The 23151-nt window shown below is 43.8% G+C and overlaps 3 protein-coding genes across 3 annotated transcripts; all 3 read left to right on the forward strand.

Annotated features, from left to right (window-relative positions):
* The first annotated feature begins 2447 nt into the window (after nucleotides 1-2447).
* LOC136386275 (histone H2A-Bbd type 1-like) lies at nucleotides 2448-2795 on the forward strand. The gene has a single exon (XM_066357768.1). It carries the CDS (start codon nucleotides 2448-2450, stop codon nucleotides 2793-2795), a length of 348 nt encoding a protein of 115 aa, XP_066213865.1.
* A 2835-nt stretch (nucleotides 2796-5630) lies between these two features.
* Nucleotides 5631-6062, forward strand: LOC136386276 (histone H2A-Bbd type 1-like). Its single transcript, XM_066357769.1, has one exon. The coding sequence runs from the start codon at nucleotides 5631-5633 to the stop codon at nucleotides 6060-6062; it is 432 nt and encodes a 143-aa protein (XP_066213866.1).
* Nucleotides 6063-9033: 2971 nt separating this feature from the next.
* LOC136386277 (histone H2A-Bbd type 1-like) lies at nucleotides 9034-9381 on the forward strand. Its single transcript, XM_066357771.1, has one exon. It carries the CDS (start codon nucleotides 9034-9036, stop codon nucleotides 9379-9381), a length of 348 nt encoding a protein of 115 aa, XP_066213868.1.
* The last annotated feature ends 13770 nt before the right edge of the window (nucleotides 9382-23151 follow it).

A 23151-nucleotide genomic window follows, 5' to 3' on the forward strand; every position in this document is an offset into this window, starting at 1 on the left:
TTATGGCTCTCACGGAATTACATTTTAAAATATGAGGCGTTCATGGCTCTCTCAGCCAAAGAGGTTCCCGACCCCTGCTAGAGGTTAGACTGCCTCACTGGTTCTGAGCAACTCAAATCCTGTAAAGCTAGGAGTTTGGCTGGGTGGGGGGCGGGGTTGCTGCCTGGGGGGCCCCCTCCCTGAATGATAGTGATAACTGGGGTGAGACTGAAGACCATGACTGAGGTACCGAAGGCTTTATTCATGGTTCAGAACATCGAAAATCGGAGGTGGTGGCAATGGGTGTGGGCAGAGGGTGGCCTGGCCGTTGTCATGAACTTCACGGGACCGGGGGTTTACACAAGGGACGAGGAGTGGTGGGGAAAACCTAAAGTAATGTACGTAGAAGGAATTCTAGTGGGGTGGATTTCATTTATTTATCCCGCATCATTCCAAACAAAAGGACTTGAGACAGGGATTACTGACTAGTGTTGTAACGGGCTTTTAGAATATAATCCCTCGTCCTCTTTTGTGGACACTTGTACATTAACCTGTGATGTATAAAAGCTACCATCTGGTGTAAGACGTGCAATCCAAGCAGTTCTTAATGATTATTAGACATTAAGTTATACACACAATTATGATACTTATTTGAAAATGAAACACCTATTTCTCTGTCCTATAGCTAATAGAGTAGCAGCGTTATCAGTGGCTGAATACGTGTTTCAAGATACACAAGTATATTCTCTTTAAATTCTGTCCAAAGTGATGGACTCCAAAGCATATTTATGTCTTACAAACACATTTATGTGCTGTGTCAAGTTAAAAAAAAATGTCCTCGCATTAAGTGTCGTAGAATACATGCCCTCTGGTATGAATGCCAACATTGGAGGTTTTCGCCACTATTCCCTTCCCCCGCCTCCGCCATTTGCACCCTCCAGGCCTGTCAGAAAGGGCTGGACAGAGGCTGCCTAGCCGATTTCACAACGAGATCAGGGGACCTGGCTGGGCCATCCCTGCTCTGCCCTTCGGGCCAAGAGACCTTGGATATTCATCTGGTCCCTCGGAGCAGCGGCTCCCTCGTACGTAAAATGGAGTTAGAGTTTCCCTATGTTTGGGTTTTCCCGAAGATTAAGTCAATGCGTGTCAGGACCTGCTCTCTATAACACAGGGCCTGGCACAGAGACTGCCCTGTGGAACAGCTGCGTGGTGTCTCCTCTCGGTAGGCCCGCTTCTTAGCTGTGCTCCCCAAGGTCCCACTGAGCCTGGTTCTCAGTGCCTGGGTGAGACTTGGGTCACACTGGCTGTGAAAACCATGGTCTGCTGAGCTTCGTGGACACTCGGAAGAGCGCCACGTGGAGGGAGAGGCAGAGGTACCCCTGGGGTCCCAAACATCCTCACCCCGATTTCCTCTCAGCTGCCCTCTGGCTGGTGAGTCAGCCGCTCCTGCCTCCTTCCGCCACCTCTGAGAGCTGCTGGGGACGGTTTAGCCTTTACCTGCTTCACAGGAGTGGCCTGAGCTTCAGCCCAATAGGCTTAAAGGCCATTGGAATACCTGCTGCTACACAGCCACAGAACCTTTCTTCACACGCCATGCCAAGTCCACCAGATATTTACAGAACCAGCATTGTCAGATGTCCTCTTGACAATTTTTTCAGGTTTCATACTCTTTAATTTAGTAATTCAGTGATAGTCATGGGAGCGGGGTTCAAGGAGCTGCCAGAGGCAGCAATGGACTCTTTAGCAGCTCCTCTTTCTGCCAGCCTCCTCTGCCTCATCTGGTTGTCGATTTCTGGCAGGAAAAGGGGCCCTCAGAGCATGATATTGGTGCCCATAGGCCTTGACCGTCTGGGGAACTGCTCTGGCTCCTTGGTGATTTGTTCTAGAGAGCCTTGGGGCCCTCCTTACTAGAGCCAAGTCAACTCTTCCTCTTCTACTCATGTGAGTCGGCCAGCGGGCCTCTCCCGAGCAACCGAAGGTAGAGTTTCACCAGGTTCTGGTCGCTGCTAGTGTAGTTTATTTGGGGCACGTCAGCTTCTGTGTGTATAAAAAAGGCTAGATATGGTGAAGTTCTTTGAAAAAGAAACAGGAATAGTGATTAGGAATAGTAAGATTAATATGTAAATGGGGGCAAATTTGGTGTGATTACTGTGTGTTTGTGTAAGATGGGAAGTTGTGTCCCACAGGCAGGGAAATATTTTTTGTTGAAACATAAATGTTTTGCTTGGATGCTCAAGTAAAGTAGAAAGAGTTCTTTAAGAGGGTCAAGTTACCAAGGAGACCAGTTTCCTATCATGGACTTTTCTAGGCCAGTCCTGGTCAAGGCCCAGGGACACTAGTGATGTCACAATGTCAGTTTGTCTCCAAGGCAGCTCCCTGACCACGTGGTGGCCTTGAGCACAGAGATAGGTGAGCAGGAGGAATAAGCCCTGGTATCTAGAGAAGTCACGACCGTCAGGACAATCTAGATGGGCCAATCCCAATCCCAGGAAAATGCAGCAGACATCACTCCTAGGGAAAGAAGAGACCGGCACCAACGTCAGAAGCGTGCCCCCTCCCGCACACCAAGAGCCGAGCTGCAAATCTCTGTGAGTCACGTGGACCGCCACCTGCGAAGTGGTCGCTATGCTAGGCGCCGGTCCTCCGTTACCCCTGTTTTCCTCGCTGGCATTCTTGAGTTCGTGGTGTCCTACATCCTGGAGCTGATGAGCAAGGAGGCTGACAACCATCACAGGGGGCGCATCACCTCACAAGACTTGGTGAGAGTAGCAGAAAGAAACCCGTTGCTGCGCAGCCTCTTCCAGCTTGACACCTAAACTTGAGATGACGGGATTCCTTCACCCAGTAAGAAACAGTGATGCCCGGGTCCCAGAGCCTGCAGATCTCTAAAAGACTCTAATCTAGTCCCCCAGACTTCCCACGGGTGAGGGTGGCCTCCCGTTTTCAGCAATTGCTATTAAAGTGTTTGAATACGCGAATGAGCTTCTGACTCCTCTGTTTCTGTCGCTCTGAGTGGGAAGTGTGTGTGAGATAGACATCCAGGAGAAGACAGCTCATGGGGGCTAGGAGGGTGGAAGGTGCGGTAAGTGCGGGATGCCAGAATCAGGGATTTAAGGCATCGGTTCCTAAGGTGATGATGTGGGAAAGGGCGCAGGTGGGAGTAAGCTGTCCGGGACTGTAGAGGTTAGACCACCTCCTTGGTTCTGAGCAAGTCAAGTCCTGTGAAGCCAGGAGGTTGGCTGGGTGGGGGTTTTGGGTGCTTTCAGTGGGGCTCCACCCTTAATGATAGTGGTAACTGAGGTGGGACAGAAACCATGACTGAGGTATCGAAGGGTTTATTCATGGTGCAGAACATCTAAAATTGGAGGTGGTGGCAATGAGTGTGGGCAGAGGATGGCATGGCCTTTGTCACGGACTTCATGGGACTGGGGCTTTACACAAGGGATGAGGAGTGGTGGGACAGACCTAAAGTAATGTATATGAAAGGTTTTATAGTCGGCTGGATTTCATTTATTTATCCCGCATCATTCCGAACAAAAGGACTCGAGACAGGGATTATTGACTAGTGTTGTAATGGCCTTTTAGAATATAATCTCTTGTCTTCTTTTGTGGACACTGGTACATGAACCAGTACTGTATAAAAGCTAACATCTGGTGTAAGACCTGCAAGTCAAGAAGTTGTCAATGATTAGTAAACATTACATTATAAACACAATGCCAATGCTCATTTTCAAATGAAACACCTATTTGTCTATCATATAGTTAATAAAGTCACAGAGTTATCAATGGCTGAATACGTGTTCTAAGATGTACAAGTGTATTCTCTATAAATTCTGTGCCAAGTGCCAAACTCAAAAGCAAACATAAGTCCCATGAACACATTTATGTGCTGTATTAAGTTAAAGAAAAAAAATGGTCGTCGCATTAAGTGTGGCAGAAAACAAGCCCTCTCTTATGAACGTCAACATTGGAGATTTTCCCCACTATTCGCCCCACCTCCTTTGTTGCCTCCACTCCTGTTTGAATGGACTGGACAGAGGCTGCCTAGCCGCTTTCACAACTGGATCAGGGGACCTGGCTGTGCCATCCCTGCTCTGCCCTTCGGGCCAAGAGACCTTGGATATTCATCTGGTCCCTCGGAGCAGCGGCTCCCTCGTAGGTAAAATGGAGTTAGAGTTTCCCTATGTTTGGGTTTTCCCGAAGATTAAGTCAATGCGTGTCAGGACATGCTCTCTATAACACAGGGCCTGGCACAGAGACTGCCCTGTGGAACAGCTGCGTGGTGTCTCCTCTCGGTAGGCCCGCTTTTTAGCTGTGCTCCCCAGGGTCCCACTGAGCCTGGTTCTCAGTGACTGGGAGAGACTTGGGTCACACTGGCTGTGAAAACCATGGTCTGCTGAGCTTTGTGGAGACTCAGAAGAGCACCACGTGGAGGGAGAGGCAGAGGTACCCCTGGGGTCCCAAACGTCCTCACCCCGATTTCCTCTCAGCTGCCCTCTGGCTGGTGAGTCAGCCGCTCCTGCCTCCTTCCACCGCCTCTGAGAGCTGCTGGGGACGGTTTAGCCTTTACCTGCTTCACAGGAGTGGCCTGAGCTTCAGCCCAATAGGCTTAAAGGCCATTGGAATACCTGCTGCTACACAGCCACAGAACCTTTCTTCACACGCCATGCCAAGTCCACCAGATATTTACAGAATCAGCATTGTCAGATGTCCACTTGACAATTTTTTCAGGTTTCAAACTCTTTAATTTAGTAATTCAGTGATAGTCATGGGAGCGGGGTTCAAGGAGCTGCCAGAGGCAGCTGGACTCTTTAGCAGCTCCTCTTTCTGCCAGCCTCCTCTGCCTTATCTGGCTGTCGTTTTCTGGCAGGATAAGGGGCCCTCAGAGCATGACATTGGTGCCCATAGGCCTTGACCGTCTGGGGAACTGCTCTGGCTCCTTGGTGATTTGTTCTAGAGAGCCTTCGGGCCCTCCTTATCGTAGCCAAGTTCAACTCTTCCTCTTCGACTCATGTGAGTCGGCCAGCGGGCCTCTCCCTAGCAACCGAAGGTGGAGTTCACCAGGTTCTGGTCTCTCCTAGTGTAGTTTCTTTGGGGCACATCAGCTTCTGTGGGCATACAATGGGTCAATACGATTAAATTCTTTCAAAAAGAAACAGGAATAGTGATCGCTCACGACTAGTGAGATGACTATGTAAATGGAGGCAAAATTGGTGTGATTACTGTGTTTACTGTGTGGGACGGGACAGTTGAGCTTCTACTGGAGGAGGCGCATGTCTGTCAGTGACCTGCACCTTACAGAGGGACATAAAAGGACACCCAGACAGGCGGAGGCTAGAATCAGCCAACCTGGAGGAGTTACTCATAGGCAGGGAAACATTTTCCATTGAAACATACATATTTTTCTTAGATGCTAAAGTCAGGTAGAAAGAGTGTTTTGAGAAAGTGAGTCAAGTTGCCATGGAGACCAGTGTCCTATCATGGACATTTCTAGGCCAGTCCTGGTCAAGGCCCAGGGGACACCAGTGTTGTCACAATGTCAGTTTGTCACAAAGGCAGCTCCCTGACCTGAGCTGGCCTTAAGCACAGAGATAGGTGGGCAGGAGTAAGGCCTGGCATCTAGAGAGGTCCAGACTGTCAGAACAACCTAGATGGGCCACTCCCAGAAAAATGCAGCAGACATCACGTCTGGGAAAAGAAGAGACCGGCACCATCCTAAGAAGCATGCCACCTCCCGCAGAGCCAGAGCCGAGCTGCAATTCCCTGTGAGTCGTGTGGACCGCCACCTGCGAGGTGGTCACTATGCTGAACGCCTGTCCTCGTTGACGCCTGTTTTCCTCGCTGGCATCCTCGAGTACTTGGTGGCCTACCTCCTGGAGCTGGCGAGCAAGGAGGCTGACAACCGTCACGGGGGGCGCATCACCTCACAGGACATGAAGAGAATGGTAGAAAACAACCTGCAGCAGCTCCACGGCCTTTTGAGCAGGACACCTGTACTTGAGATGACGGGATTCCTTCACCCAGGAAGAAGAAGTGATGCCCGGGTCCCAGAGCCTGCAGACCTCCACAACAGCCTCATCTAGTCCCTCAGACTTCCCACAGGTGAGGGAGGCCTCCCGTTTTCAGCACTTGCCATTAAAGTGTTTGAACACGGGAAGAGGCTTCGGACTCCTCTGTTTCTGTCGCTCTGAGTGGGAAGTGTGTGTGAGATAGACATCTAGGGGGAGATAGCTCATGGGGGGTTGGAGAGTGGAAGGCGCGGTCAGTGCGGGATGCTGGAATCAGGGATTTAAGGCAGCGGTTTCTAATGGTGGTGGTGTGGGAAGGGGCGCTGGTGGCAGTATCTGTCCGTGACTGTAGAGCAGGGGTCGGCACCCTATGGCACGCCAGCCAGATGTGGCTCTTTTGGTGGCTGCATCTGGCTCGCAGACAAATCTTTAATTAAAAAAATAATAACGTTAAAAATATAAAACATTCTCCTGTATTACAACCCATTCATTTCCTACCACTCATGTTCATGGTTGCGGGTGGCTGGAGCCAATCACAGCTGTTCTCCGGGACAACACCAAATTTTTATTGGATAATGCGTAACGTGCACGGGTCGCTTTATGGCTCTCACGGAATTACATTTTAAAATATGAGGCGTTCATGGCTCTCTCAGCCAAAGAGGTTCCCGACCCCTGCTAGAGGTTAGACTGCCTCACTGGTTCTGAGCAACTCAAATCCTGTAAAGCTAGGAGTTTGGCTGGGTGGGGGGCGGGGTTGCTGCCTGGGGGGCCCCCTCCCTGAATGATAGTGATAACTGGGGTGAGACTGAAGACCATGACTGAGGTACCGAAGGCTTTATTCATGGTTCAGAACATCGAAAATCGGAGGTGGTGGCAATGGGTGTGGGCAGAGGGTGGCCTGGCCGTTGTCATGAACTTCACGGGACCGGGGGTTTACACAAGGGACGAGGAGTGGTGGGGAAAACCTAAAGTAATGTACGTAGAAGGAATTCTAGTGGGGTGGATTTCATTTATTTATCCCGCATCATTCCAAACAAAAGGACTTGAGACAGGGATTACTGACTAGTGTTGTAACGGGCTTTTAGAATATAATCCCTCGTCCTCTTTTGTGGACACTTGTACATTAACCTGTGATGTATAAAAGCTACCATCTGGTGTAAGACGTGCAATCCAAGCAGTTCTTAATGATTATTAGACATTAAGTTATACACACAATTATGATACTTATTTGAAAATGAAACACCTATTTCTCTGTCCTATAGCTAATAGAGTAGCAGCGTTATCAGTGGCTGAATACGTGTTTCAAGATACACAAGTATATTCTCTTTAAATTCTGTCCAAAGTGATGGACTCCAAAGCATATTTATGTCTTACAAACACATTTATGTGCTGTGTCAAGTTAAAAAAAAAATGTCCTCGCATTAAGTGTCGTAGAATACATGCCCTCTGGTATGAATGCCAACATTGGAGGTTTTCGCCACTATTCCCTTCCCCCGCCTCCGCCATTTGCACCCTCCAGGCCTGTCAGAAAGGGCTGGACAGAGGCTGCCTAGCCGATTTCACAACGAGATCAGGGGACCTGGCTGGGCCATCCCTGCTCTGCCCTTCGGGCCAAGAGACCTTGGATATTCATCTGGTCCCTCGGAGCAGCGGCTCCCTCGTACGTAAAATGGAGTTAGAGTTTCCCTATGTTTGGGTTTTCCCGAAGATTAAGTCAATGCGTGTCAGGACCTGCTCTATATAACACAGGGCCTGGCACAGAGACTGCCCTGTGGAACAGCTGCGTGGTGTCTCCTCTCGGTAGGCCCGCTTCTTAGCTGTGCTCCCCAGGGTCCCTCTGAGCCTGGTTCTCAGTGACTGGGTGAGACTCGGGTCACACTGGCTGTGAAAACCATGGTCTGCTGAGCTTCGTGGACACTCGGAAGAGCGCCACGTGGAGGGAGAGGCAGAGGTACCCCTGGGGTCCCAAACATCCTCACCCCGATTTCCTCTCAGCTGCCCTCTGGCTGGTGAGTCAGCCGCTCCTGCCTCCTTCCGCCACCTCTGAGAGCTGCTGGGGACGGTTTAGCCTTTACCTGCTTCACAGGAGTGGCCTGAGCTTCAGCCCAATAGGCTTAAAGGCCATTGGAATACCTGCTGCTACACAGCCACAGAAACTTTCTTCACACGCAACACCAAGTCCACCAGATATTTACAGAACCAGCATTGTCAGATGTCCACTTCACAATTTTTTCAGGTTTCATACTCTTTAATTTAGTAATTCAGTGATAGTCATGGGAGCGGGGTTCAAGGAGCTGCCAGAGGCAGCAATGGACTCTTTAGCAGCTCCTCTTTCTGCCAGCCTCCTCTGCCTCATCTGGTTGTCGATTTCTGGCAGGAAAGGGGGCCCTCAGAGCATGATATTGGTGCCCATAGGCCTTGACCGTCTGGGGAACTGCTCTGGCTCCTTGGTGATTTGTTCTAGAGAGCCTTGGGGCCCTCCTTACTAGAGCCAAGTCAACTCTTCCTCTTCTACTCATGTGAGTCGGCCAGCGGGCCTCTCCCGAGCAACCGAAGGTAGAGTTTCACCAGGTTCTGGTCGCTGCTAGTGTAGTTTATTTGGGGCACGTCAGCTTCTGTGTGTATAAAAAAGGCTAGATATGGTGAAGTTCTTTGAAAAAGAAACAGGAATAGTGATTAGGAATAGTAAGATTAATATGTAAATGGGGGCAAATTTGGTGTGATTACTGTGTGTTTGTGTAAGATGGGAAGTTGTGTCCCACAGGCAGGGAAATATTTTTTGTTGAAACATAAATGTTTTGCTTGGATGCTCAAGTAAAGTAGAAAGAGTTCTTTAAGAGGGTCAAGTTACCAAGGAGACCAGTTTCCTATCATGGACTTTTCTAGGCCAGTCCTGGTCAAGGCCCAGGGACACTAGTGATGTCACAATGTCAGTTTGTCTCCAAGGCAGCTCCCTGACCACGTGGTGGCCTTGAGCACAGAGATAGGTGAGCAGGAGGAATAAGCCCTGGTATCTAGAGAAGTCACGACCGTCAGGACAATCTAGATGGGCCAATCCCAATCCCAGGAAAATGCAGCAGACATCACTCCTAGGGAAAGAAGAGACCGGCACCAACGTCAGAAGCGTGCCCCCTCCCGCACACCAAGAGCCGAGCTGCAAATCTCTGTGAGTCACGTGGACCGCCACCTGCGAAGTGGTCGCTATGCTAGGCGCCGGTCCTCCGTTACCCCTGTTTTCCTCGCTGGCATTCTTGAGTTCGTGGTGTCCTACATCCTGGAGCTGATGAGCAAGGAGGCTGACAACCATCACAGGGGGCGCATCACCTCACAAGACTTGGTGAGAGTAGCAGAAAGAAACCCGTTGCTGCGCAGCCTCTTCCAGCTTGACACCTAAACTTGAGATGACGGGATTCCTTCACCCAGTAAGAAACAGTGATGCCCGGGTCCCAGAGCCTGCAGATCTCTAAAAGACTCTAATCTAGTCCCCCAGACTTCCCACGGGTGAGGGTGGCCTCCCGTTTTCAGCAATTGCTATTAAAGTGTTTGAATACGCGAATGAGCTTCTGACTCCTCTGTTTCTGTCGCTCTGAGTGGGAAGTGTGTGTGAGATAGACATCCAGGAGAAGATAGCTCATGGGGGCTTGGAGGGTGGAAGGTGCGGTAAGTGCGGGATGCCAGAATCAGGGATTTAAGGCATCGGTTCCTAAGGTGATGATGTGGGAAAGGGCGCAGGTGGGAGTAAGCTGTCCGGGACTGTAGAGGTTAGACCACCTCCTTGGTTCTGAGCAAGTCAAGTCCTGTGAAGCCAGGAGGTTGGCTGGGTTGGGGGGTTTGGATGCTTTCAGTGGGGCTCCACCCTTAATGATAGTGGTAACTGAGGTGGGACAGAAACCATGACTGAGGTATCGAAGGGTTTATTCATGGTGCAGAACATCTAAATTTGGAGGTGGTGGCAATGAGTGTGGGCAGAGGATGGCATGGCCGTTGTCATGAACTTCATGGGACTGGCGCTTCACACAAGGGATGAGGAGTGGTGGGGAAAACCTAAAGTAATGTACATAGGGGGCTTTATAGTCAGGTGGATTTCATTTATTTATCCCTCATCATTCCAAACAAAATGACTCTAGACAGGGATTATTAACTATTGATGTAATGACTATTTAGAATATATTCTCTTATCCTCTCTTGTAGATAGTAGTACATTAACCTTTTATGTCTCAAAGCTACTATCTATTGTAAGACATGCAGTTTAATAATTTTTAATGATTACTGAATGCTGCATTGTAAACACAGTTAAAATACTTATTTGTTAATGAAACTTCTTTTTGTCTATTACATAGATAATAGAGTAACAGTTATCAGTGGCTCAATACAGGTTTTAAGGTATACAAGTATATGGCCTGACCTATGGTGGTGCAGTGGATAAATTGTTGACCTGCAAATGCTGAGGTCACCGGTTCGAAACCCTGAGCTTGCCTGGTCAAGGCACATATTGGAGTTGATGCTTCCAGTTCCTTCCCCCTTCTCTCTCTCTGTCTCTCTCTGTCTCTCTCTCTCTCTACCCTCTCCCCTCCCCTCCGCAGTCATGGCTCAAATGGTTACAACAATTTGGCCCCAGGTGCAGAGGATAGCTCCATGGCCTCACCTCAGGCACTGAAATAGCTTGGTTGCCGAGTAATGGAGCAGCAGCCCCAGATGGGCAGAGCATTGCCCGATAGGGGCCTTGCTGGGTGGATCTCAGTCAGGGCACATGCAAGAGTCTGTCTCTGTCTCCCTGCCTCCCACCTCTCACTTAATAAAAAAATACTCACATGTATACTATAAAAGTAGAGCCATAGTGCATCACTACTCAGTGAAATTTCCTGTCCACCTTTATGATTTTTTTCAGTAGATAAATGGTTTTCTTTCTTTTTTTTTTACAGAGACAGAGAGAGAGTCAGAGAGAGAGATATATAGGGACAGACAGACAAGAACGAAGAGAGATGAGAAGCATCAATCATCCATCAGTTTTTTATTGCAACACCTTAATTGTTTGTTGATTGCTTTCTCATATGTGCCTTGACCACGGGCCTTCAGCAGACCAAGTAACCCCTGGCTTGATTGAGCCAGCGACCTTGGGTCCAAGCAGGTGAGCTTTTGCTCAAACCAGATGAGCCCGCACTCAAGCTGGTGACCTCAGGGTCTCGAACCTGAGTCCTTCCACATCCCCATCCGATGCTCTATCCACTGCGCCACCGCCTGGTCAGGCAATAAATGGTTTTCTTAAAGGTGTGACTCTTCCAAGTACAGTTTAAGTCTTAGTAAGAGCCTGAGCACTCATCAGCAGTTACTGTCATTGGCACTCATTCCATCACTGCTAATGTATCATTGCAACAGATTTGTACAGGTCATTAAAGAAGGCAGTTTTCCAGTCTTCACATTTCAAACCAACCATGTTTCTTTTTATGCCTTAAGTTGTCTCTGATGGAGATGACCACTCACAAAGCTGCTGGGAGGTTTAGAGTTAATATATTGAAAATGCTTAAGCCAAAGCCTGTTGCCCAATCTGTGCTCTGTATTCTCAGAGACTGGGTTCTTCTCTACCCTTCCCTGAAGGCAAACTTCATTGTATTCCTTCAATAACTGTGAAGCCAGGAATATCAGGAGAGCTTCACAGAGGTCATGGTTTTGGCCTTTATAGTGAAAGCCAAATTTCCTAGGCCTCATCCCCTCAAAGTCACTTACTATCTGTATGGTGCTGGGACAGTTAATTCTCCTGCCTGAGTTTTTCATGTCTGGAATTTACAAATAGATTGCCTCTGCATGCCAGAGTTCTCATTCTCAAGTTCCTGGGTTCTGCAGTCTCAGACATATATCACTGCATACCCATCAAAATGGCTGAAATCCAAAATACTGATAACAGTCCATGGTTCTACCCCACAGTTCACTACCTTAACCCCATCCAGGCAGATGAGCAGTGGCTCTTGCAGGCAGCCCAGGAAGAAGACCCTGTTGAAGCCATGACCACTGGGATCATGGACTATGTGAGTGGTTCAGCACCCAGATATCAGTCACACAGTCTCAAATGTGCGTATAAGCATGATAGTAGGGCTGGTCTCTCACATGCAGGCTTACAGGGCATCCAAGTGTCAGAAGAACCCCTGGAGCCATGTGGCTGCCACAGGGACGCAGTAGCAGTACACACACCTCATTTAAGGCCTTTCCCCATAGTTAAAAAAAAACGAATATAATTAATTCTTTTGAATACTCGTAGGTTTACAAATAAATTGAGCGGAATACCCGCCTCATACATTTCCCAGTTTTCCTTATTATTAATATCACACGTTAGTGTAGTACAATTGTTTTAAATGATGAGCCAATATAGATACATTATTATATAGCTAAATCCATACTCTACATTAAGATTCACTCTGTTTGTTGTAAATTTTATGCATTTTGACAAATGTAAAATGACATGTATCCAGCATTATAGTATCATACAAAATAGTTTTGCTGCCCTAAAAATTTTCACTGTTCTACCTATTCATCCCTTCCTTGCCCCACCCCCAGCTCAACTTTTCACTGTGTTCATAATTTTGTCTTTTCTGCAATATCATATAATTGGAATCATGCAGTATGTAACCTTTTCAGATTTTTTTTCACTTGGCAATATGCATTTAAGTTTCCCCCATGACTTTTCATGTCTTGATAGCTCGCTTTCTTTTATGCTGAATGATATACCATTGTAAGAAATATACTACAGTTTGTTTAAACATTCAGTTATTGAAGGACATCTTGATTACTTCCAAGTTTTGGCAGTTATGAATAGAGCTTCCATAAACATTCATGAGTAGGTTTTGGTATGGATACACATTTTCTGATTATTTGGATAAATACAAAGGGACACAATTGCTGAATCACATGATATGGTAAGAGTATGTTTATTTTTGTAAGAAACTGTAAAACTGTCTTTCAGAGTGCTTAAACTATTTTGCATTCCCACAGCAATGAATGAGCATTTCTGTTGCTCTACATCCTTTCCAGGATTTGGTGTCATCGGTATTCTGGATTTCAGCCATTTTGATGGGAGTATGTAGTGATATATCATTATTATTTTAGTTGGCATTCCCTTAATGGCTAATGATGCTAAGAATTATGTCCTGTGTTGACTTGCCATCTGTGTATTTTCTTTGGTGAGATGTTATTTCAGACCTCTTGCTTATTTTTTTATTATTTTGTTGTTTTCTTATTGCAGAGTTTTAGGAATTCTTTCTATATTTTGGATGTCAGTCTTTATCAGTTATGTGTTCTGCAAATATTTTCTCCCAGTATGTGGCTTATATTTTCATTCTTTTACCTGTGGCTTTTTAAAAACAGCTATATTGATGTATGAAGAACTGCACATATATAATTAGATTAATTTAAATATATGCAAACAGCCTGACCTGTGGTGGCGCAGTGGATAAAGCATCGACCTAGAATGCTGAGGTCGCCGGTTCAAAACGCTGGGCTTGCCTGGTCAAGGCACATATGGGAGTTGATGCTTCCTGCTCCACCCCCTGTTCTCTCCCTATCTCTCCTGCTCTCTCTCTCTCTAATAAAAATGAATAAATAAAATTAGGCCCTGGCCGGTTGGCTCAACGGTAGAGCATCGGCCTGGCGTGCGGGGGACCCGGGATCGATTCCCGGCCAGGGCACACAGGAGAAGCGCCCATTTGCTTCTCCACCCCCCCACTCCTTCCTCTCTGTCTCTCTCTTCCCCTCCCGCAGCCAGGGCTCCATTGGAGTGGGGATGGCCCGGGCGCTGGGGATGGCTCCTTGGCCTCTGCCCCAGGCGCTAGAGTGGCTTTGGTCGCGGCAGGGTGACGCCCCGGAAGGGCAGAGCATCGCCCCCTGGTGGTCAGAGCGTTGCCCCTGGTGGGCGTGCCGGGTGGATCCCGGTCGGGCGCATGCGGGAGTCTGTCTGACTGTCTCTCCCCGTTTCCAGCTTCGGAAAAAAAAATGAATAAATAAAATCTAAAAAAGTAAATAAATAAATGTGTGCGAACAACCCTGCTACCATCACCACAATTGATGTAAAAAACATATCCAACACCTCACATAGTTTTCTTGTGTCACTTTTTGTAAAACTTATACCTAAGCATTTATTTGTATTTGGTGCTAATACAAATGGCAATGTGTTTTTAATTTCAAATTCAATTATTTCTTGTTGGTGTTTAGGAAAGCAATTGACTTGTATATTAACTCTGTATACTGAAACCTTACTATAATCACTTATAGTTCCAGGAGTTTTTGTTGTATTGATTCTTTGGGATTTTATACATAGAAAATTATGTCATCTGCAGACAAAGACAGATGTAAATCTTCCTTCAATATCTTTATACTTCAATGATGTTGTTTTCTAGCATTATGTCTTATTCTAGCATTACTTATGATGTCTAGTACAATGATGAATAGGAGTGGTAAAAGCAGATATCCTTGCCTTGTTCTTGACCTTGCAGTGGGAAAACATCTCATTTCTCAACATGAAGAGTCGTGTTAGTGGTAGGTTTTTATAGATGATGTATTTAAAACTGAGGCAGTTCTTTTCTATTAGTTTCCTGAGAGCTTTTGTCATAAATGACTAGTAGATTTTGTTAAATGCTTTTTATACCTCTATTCATGTGATTATATATATATTTTTTATTTTTTAGCCTGTTGATGTAATAGATTATATTAATTGATTACCAGATATTGAACCTACCTTGTATACCCACTTGGTCATGGTGTAGTGCTCTTTTTATACATTGTTGGATTTGATTTGCTAATATTTTGTTAAGGAATTTTACATCTACATTCATGAGTGATATTGGTCATTAGTTTTTTCTTTCCTATAATATCTTTGTCTGCTTTTGGTATTAGGGATAATCCTGGCCTCAGAATGAGTTAAGAAGTATTTCCTCTGTTTCTATTTTCTTAAAGGAATTTTAGAGAATTAGTATTTTTTTTTTTGCCTTAAATGTTTGTTAGAATTCACCAGTGAAAGCATATGGGTTTGATGTTTTCTGTTTGGGAAAGTTATTTATCCAATTTCTTTGATATATAGGACTTCAGAATAAAACCTTCTCTTTGTGAGAGTTTTGGTGGATCATGTTTTTCAAGAAATTTGTCCACCTCACCTAGACTATCAAATTTATGGGCAGAGAGATAGTCATAATGTTTTTAATTATCCTTTTAATGTCCATAGAATCAGTAATGATGCCCACTCTTTCATTTCTCATGTTAGGAATTTCTGTCGTCTTTTTTTTTATTAGTCAATCTAGCTAGCAGTTTAATTTTATTGATTTTTTAAAGAACATGCTTTTTATTTAATTGATTTTCTCTACTAATTTACTATTTTAATTTTCATTGTTTTCACCCTAATTTTATTTTTTCTGCTAAATTTGCATATGATTTGCACTTGTTTGAAGTTTTAAGATGGAAGTTTACTATTAATTTTATATCTTTTTTCTAATATGCATTCAATACTATAATTTCCCCTCCACATACTGCTTTTATTGCATCCCATAAAATTTAATAGTTTGAATTTTTATTTTCTTTAGTTGAAAATATTTTTATTTCTCTTGAGTCTTTTTTTTTTACCCATTTGTAATTTAGAAGTGTTTTGTTTAATCTCCAAACATTTTGGGTATGTCTTAGTCCATTTAGGTAGCTATAACAGAATGCCAGGACTGGGTGGCTTATAAACGGCAGAAACTTATTTTTCACAGTTCTGGAGGCTAGAAAGTCCAAAAACAAGGTGCTGACAGATTTATTGTCTGGTGAGGGCTTGCTAACACATTCATAGATTATGATCTTCTCATTGAGTCCTCATGTTGCTGAAGGCCCAAGGAAAATCTCTGTGTCTTTTTTCTATGAGTACTAATCCTATGCATGAAAGGTTCACCTTTATGACCTAATCATCTCTCAAAGACCTCACCTCCTAATACCATCACACTGGATTTCAGCATACAAATTTGGAAAAGTGCAAACATTACATCTACAATAGTGGGTTTCCAGCTATCTTTCTGTTATTTATTTTTAACCTAATTGCACTGTGGTCTGACAATATACTTTGTATGCTTTCTAGTCTTTTGAATTTGTTTAAGTATGTTTTATTCACTAAAATGTGATCTGTGTTGGTGAAATGTTCCATATGAAATTGAAAAGAATGTGTAATCTGCTGGATAAAGTATTCTATAAATGTCTATTAGTTCCATTAAATTGATGGTGTTGTTCAGTTCAACTGTGTCATTATTATTCTACTTGTTCATTTCTGATGAAAGGGTATTGAAGATTCCAATTATAATCATAGATTCATCTGCTGCTTGCAGTTCTTTTTTTTTAACCTCACATTTTTTGATGCTCTGTTATTAGGCACATACACAATAACAATATGTATTCTTGGGGAATTGACTCCTTTACAAATATGTAATGCCTCTCTTTATTCCTTATAATATTTCTTACTTTGCAAAGCCTAGGAGAGTAAATTTCTTTCTCTTTTTCTTACTTTTGGCACAAGGGTTTTAGGGAAAACTCTGAAAAATTACCAGTTGACCACTAAGCTAAGGGAACAGGGACTTCAGTAAGCACAAATAAATGAAATTAAAATCTGTACAAAAATAGTTTAGAAAAGTCACTAAGCAAGCAAATGACTATAATCTATAATAAGCAATAATAAGTCTGTGGAGGAAGGAGAAACTTATTTTAAAAGTTGCCACATTATACTATTCAAAATGTCTAATTTTTAGGCATTTAAGGAATCAAGAAATGGCTCATTCACAGTAAGAAATGAAAGTAACAACAACTTTACTATCTCTGAGAAAGCCTATAGGTTGAAATTAGTGGGAAAAGACTTTAAATTATATGTCTTGAACATGTTCTAAGTGCTAAAAATGTCATGAAAAAAGGAGTAAAGGAGACCAGAATAACAATGTTATACCAAATTGAGAATATCAATAAAGAGCTAGAAATCATGAAAAGGAACCAAATGAAATTCTGATATTGAAAAATAAAATAAGTGAAATAAAAAATTCACTAGAGAGGTTCAACTATAGATTTGATGAAGCATAAGAAAGAATCAACAGGCTTTCAAATAAGTGAATTGGAATTATTGAGAAAGAAATTGAAGGAAAATGAACAAAACCTAAGAGACCTGTGGGACACCACCAAGTGAACACACATATACATAACTTTAGTCCCAGCAGAGAGAAGACACAGTAAGAAACAGAAATAATACTTGGTGAAATTATGACAAACTTTCCCAAATTTGATTAAAGGCAGATACTACATATCTGAGGAGTTCAACAAATTCCAAGTAGGATACACTCAAAGAAATACGCATCGAGGTGCATTATAATCAAATTGTTCAATATGGCATCCCACTGGCCTCTGACATCCATGATTTCTGATGAGAGATAGGCTTTTAATCTTATTGAAAATACCTTGTAAGGGATGCATAATTAGCATAATTAGTTAAAAACTGTATAAGAAAGATTCTAGTCAATGTCAACACATTGGATAGGGGAAAATAAAACATCACCACTGCTCCCCCTGCCCCCTCCACAAACTATTTTGGGCAGTTTGCCCAGTCACTCTTTTAGGACCTGACTTCCAATGTAGACTTACGCCACAAAATGATGTAACACTGGGTGAGAAATACTCAGCCTTTCTTCCCTACCTTTGTTGCATTTTCACATACCTAGTCAATAGGGAAGGGAGATAAATGAATGGTAATTGGTGCTATAATAAAGAATAATTTTAGTAAAGGAGCTATTAGCAAAGAGATGTGTTTCAGCTATATATATAAAGGAAAAAATATATATATATATTTTCCATTTAGAACTCACCTATTTCACTGCTCATGTGGTAGACATAGTTTTGACCCTCGCACCCTGTTAAACTGTTGCCTTCATATATCCCAATAGCAACACAGCAAGTATAGAGCCTACTGACAGGCAAAGAGACACAAAGTAGTTTATCCCTACCATCTTTTTTTTTTTTTTTTTGTATTTTTCTGAAGCTGGAAATGGGGAGAGACAGTCAGACAGACTCCCGCATGCGCCCGACCCGGATCCACCCGGCACGCCCGCCAGGGGGCGACGCTCTGCCCCTCCGGGGTGTCGCTCTGTTGCAACCAGAGCCACTCTAGCGCCTGGGGCAGAGGCCAAGGAGCCATCCCCAGCGCCCGGGGCCATCTTTGCTCCAATGGAGCCTCGGCTGCGGGAGGGGAAGAGAGAGACAGAGAGGAAGGAGAGGGGGAGGGGTGGAGAAGCAGATGGGCGCTTCTCCTGTGTGCCCTGGCCGAGAATCAAACCCGGGACTTCTGCACGCCAGGCCGACGCTCTACCACTGAGCCAACCAGCCAGGACTCCCTACCATCTTTATTGCTCCTGTTAGCATAGGCCTCATACTAATATTCCTGGCAGAGTATTGAATAATTGTACTCTACATTGCCAGAGTGGAGTCTCCTGACCAACTGTGTAAATATTTTGTTCAAATGAGGGTTAAAGAAAAAGCAAAAACTTTGCCATAAATTTCAACAAATAAATAATGTATTAGACATGATATTGTAAAGTCTATGTTATATACTTGTATCTCCCCTGTCTGCCCTAATATAATTTCTATTTTGTACATCCCATAACTCTATTTTCTGGACAAAACAAATCGGTAGAAGGTAATAGACTAGTAATATGTGTACTTTTTAAAGCCTTAACTGTGCTATGCAGACAATAAGGCCATAGAAATCTTCCTTAAATTTAAGACAAGCTTCCAAAATGTTTGTGCTCTCATTTCTTAGTAATGTTTGTAATAGAGTAGAGTACATTCGTAGGACCAATGATGCTCTCTCAGAACTTATTAGTCAAAGAAGAATGTGTTTCACTCATAGCCCTAAGGAAACCTGATTGTGTTCTGTGACAATTAAAGTGGTGTACACTATTTTCCTGTCATCTTGAATACCTATTGCAAAGTTCCTTAATCTTATCTGGTCAATTGCTGATAAAAAATGTGTTACTCAAGCATTTTGGCTGGAAACTGGAAATTTTAGACCAAGAAGAAACATACTAATATATATATATATATATATTTGTGTGTGTGTGTGTGTGTGTGTGTGTGTGTGTGTGTATAGATAGGCAAGGAGAGACAGAGAGACAGGAACTTTGAGCTGCTCCTATTGTGCCCTGACTGAGGATCAAACAAGCAAACTCAACACTTTGGGACAATGCTTCAACCAACTAAGCTATCCAGCCAGCGCTTAATTTTTTTTATTATTTATTTATTGACTTTCAGAGAGACAGAGAGAAGGGAGAGAGAAGGGAGAGGGAAGGGAAGCATTCATTTGTTGCCCCGTTTAGTTGTGCATTCACTGATTGCTTCCCTTGTGTGCTCTGATTGGGGATGAAACCCATAGCCTTGTCATTTGGAGATGACACTCTAACCAGCCAGGGCCTGAAATATTGATTTCTTTGTTTAGAAATTTTCAATGCCAGTTTCTGAAATAAAATTAAACTCAAAGAAAGTTAAAGTATACTTACTATTCATGATTCAACTTGGGGTGTTTTGAGCAAGTGAACATATAATTTGGCATTATTTTATGATTCCAATAGGATTAAACTTGCTGTGCTGCAGCTATCAAAGACCACAGAGAACCCTTTATTTCCTCCTTTTATAATTGGTGTCATTTAACACCCAAGATGTAAAACGGGGGTATTTAAGCTATTATTTTACACAGAGGTGAGTTTTCTGCTCTGTTTTCTTCCTGCCTTCATGACTTGATTGTTTTGCTACAGTTTACTCTTAATTATTTTACAAATATCAGGATGTATTTTGCTTATTAGCAACTGGTACCAATTTGCACTGTGTACCCTGCAGGCCAGCAGTGCAATGCAAATTTGTACATGGGAGTAATTCATTCTACTGTTGTGTTGCTTGTGTCCTGCTTGGCCATGTTTAGAGTCCTTTACTGCCAGGACTTGTTTACCCTGTATACTAATTCTTCTAGCCTCCCTGATGCCTTATCAGCACCAGAGGCAGGAAAATTTTGTATTTCAGTTGAAGAACCTTCCCAACATGACCCTCTAAATCCTCAAGTTAATAAAGAAGGACATGGGACAGATATTGTTGACCAGTAAAATGACCTGGGAGAAAAAGCACTTACCTTTATTCAAAGAACATAATTAAGCAATGTTTACAGGTATGTAGCTCTGTAGGACAAGAATAAAGGTTAATTGTCAATTGTTTTCTATTGAAACAATGACATTGGAATTAGGTGGTGTCAGCTTACTAGACTATTCACTGATATATGTAATAAAGAAATGTCAAATATAGGTAATTTAAATTGCTTTTTGTTAATTAAATTGAATATTTTGCCCAGTCAGCTTTCTTGAGAGATAGTACAGAACTCTGATTTAGTCTTGAATTTATTCTCCTGGCTATTTATGTTGATTGAATTGGGCATTAGGTTTCCTTAATACGGTCTCTTGCCTAATCCTAGATTACTCTTTAACCATTTCTTATCTCAGATCTAAATGAAACACTTTTATATTTCAAGTGTGAATACATCTATGTTAGTATTTTGGATTGGATTTAAAATGGCTCCACTCTCTGCCCTCTCAGAAGTACCACAAAGCAATTACAAAAGATAAATTGTCTCTGAATACAAAGATTCACAGTTCCTGCAAACAGAATGCAGTCTGTGCAATTCCTCGTGAATGTAGTTAGGAAGCCCAAACTGCTTGATGTTAAAGCTAATTTTGAGGCCTTGTTGATGCAGCTAAATAGTCCCCATTTCTAAAGCACAACCTAATAGTACCATCCCTACCCATATTTTAAATCATTTAAGCATTGAATGCTTCAGTGTAGGTTAAATTCTATTTTACTTTAGTAGATGTCAGCAGCAAAGACACATATGACACTTTCCCTGGACCCCTGCAATTACAGCAGAGAATCTGGTTGTTGTTTCCATATTTAAATAGAAAATTTATCCAAACCAGGATAGAATAATTCATTGAGTCATCAGTGGAAGTTTTTCTTCTTGAATTTATGCCCAATTCTGGACAAAGGAAGTTATTCAGGCAAACCACACACTCATTCAGAATGTTCCCTAGATTTCATAGTTTCATTGTTCGCTGTCAGTCCAGAGGTGTGGCTTAACTTAAACCTTATCAGATTTAAGAATATGATGTTTTAACAATTATGACTCAAACTAAGATTCATTGACATAAAATGGTCCCTCAAAAGTATTTAAAAATGGGCCCTGGCCAGTTGGCTCAGCGGTAGAGCGTCGGCCTGGCATGCGGGGGACCCGGGTTTGATTCCCGGCCAGGGCACATAGGAGAAGCGCCCATTTGCTTCTCCACCCCCACCCCCTCCTTCCTCTCTGTCTCTTTCTTCCCCTCCCGCAGCCAAGGCTCCATTGGAGCAAGGATGGCCCGGGCGCTGGGGATGGCTCCTTGGCCTCTGCCCCAGGCACTAGAGTGGCTCTGGTCGCAAAAAGAGCGATGCCCCGGAGGGGCAGAGCATCACCCCCTGGTGGGCAGAGCGTCGCCCCTGGTGGGCGTGCCGGGTGGATCCCGGTCGGGCGCATGCGGGAGTCTGTCTGACTGTCTCTCCCCGTTTCCAGCTTCAGAAAAATACAATAAAATAAAATAAAATAAAAAATAAAAAAGTATATAAAAATGGATTTATAGTCTCAAAAATTTCATGGTCATAGCTCTTTAGGGACTTCAATTCAGTTTGTAGCACTAAGTTCCTCTCTTGTGCACAGCAAGCAAGATGCCTTCATTGTCGCTTCCCCACTAGTTGACAAGTTCTCTTTGTCAATGAAACACAAACAGGAATTCCCAATTTGGGGTATGGTAAACAAGGAAATGATTCAATCAAACAGCTCAATTGTGAGAACAGCATAGTGATGAAACTGCTCAATAGTGTTATAGCTCAGTTATGAAGCAGCACAGCTGTTGAACAGCACTGCCTGGAAGTGGCCCTGGGGCGAGGCCCCTCTCCTGATTTTACAGCTGTGCTCTGTTTTGTTCAGCTCCACCTGCACCAGTCTGGTTCAGTCCACTCTTCTATGCTTCTACACCCATCTGCTTTGCTCTGGCAAAAGATCTTCAGTGTTTCAGGGTTTCAGCTCCAGCATGGGTTAATGCAGTCCTCAGTCTCTGTAGAAAGTGAAAGTGCCCCCTCCCAGAGCCAGAGGACAACTGACTTATTTATACAGATGGAAGTCACCACTCCTGGTCCCTAAATTTAGGCTTATCTTCACACAAATGAGGACTCAAGTCCTCCTAATTTGTCCAAAAGGAACAGTCCAGGTTGGTTTGAATGGAGCTGTGCCAGTTGGTCAGTAGAGATGCTGATGGGGATATAGTTGTGCAGCTCCAATTGGATTGGGAATGCCTTAGTCCTATTGGTTGAAATAGGATTCCAGGAATTCCTTTATAAGGGTTGGCTCAGAGGGCAGAAACATTGTGCATGCAGGCAGTTCAGTGAAAGCGTCTTCTACCTGAAGTGCAGTTTGCATGAGAGGTTTCTGTGTAGAAATGGTTGCTAGCCTCTGTTTTTTTTTTTCAATTTTCCCCAGTTAACCACTAGGGCCCCTTCTTAGTAGGCATCTTCTTTCTCAGGGTCCACACCTTTAACCATAATGCCTGTTCTTGTGACATTTCCTATGATTTCTGATTAAAGCTGCCTGACACTTTTGTGTTCCCTCTTAGGTTTGACTGTTGAGTATCTTTAGGACTGTGCAGCATTTGCTCTCAGCCTGGTTGGTGGTCCACTTGTAATGCAAAAGCAAGGTCCCTGGCTGTCTGTACACCATGAAACAAAGGGGGAGAACTTGACTTGAGGAAGCCCAGTGGAAGGAGATGACTATCTTTCAGGAAAAGAAAAGCTGAAGCCTGCCTCCCAGAAGCTCTGTGACGGTAAACGCTGGCTCTGAGTTTCCTGAAGCCAATGTACAGCATATAATCAAGTGTGATCTCTCCTGATTGCCTCAGAAGTAATTAAGAGGTACCTCCCCACCAAGACCTCTACCTAATTAGAAGTATCAGGTGAGGTATTTGCATATCTTCAAGTCATATTATGTCATGCAGACATCTGAGCTGATGGAAACTAACATTTACCATATAATTTAAATATATCATGTTGAAAGCAGGAGTCTGAG

This window comes from Saccopteryx leptura, chromosome X, assembly GCF_036850995.1.
Source record: "Saccopteryx leptura isolate mSacLep1 chromosome X, mSacLep1_pri_phased_curated, whole genome shotgun sequence".
NCBI classification, from domain to species: Eukaryota; Metazoa; Chordata; class Mammalia; order Chiroptera; family Emballonuridae; genus Saccopteryx; species Saccopteryx leptura.

Excerpts from the sequence above, each read along its gene's own strand:
- LOC136386275 (XM_066357768.1), top strand. The coding sequence starts at position 2,448 with ATGGGCCAATCCCAATCCCAGGAAAATGCAGCAGACATCACTCCTAGG.
- LOC136386276 (XM_066357769.1), top strand. The coding sequence starts at position 5,631 with ATGGGCCACTCCCAGAAAAATGCAGCAGACATCACGTCTGGGAAAAGA.
- LOC136386277 (XM_066357771.1), top strand. The coding sequence starts at position 9,034 with ATGGGCCAATCCCAATCCCAGGAAAATGCAGCAGACATCACTCCTAGG.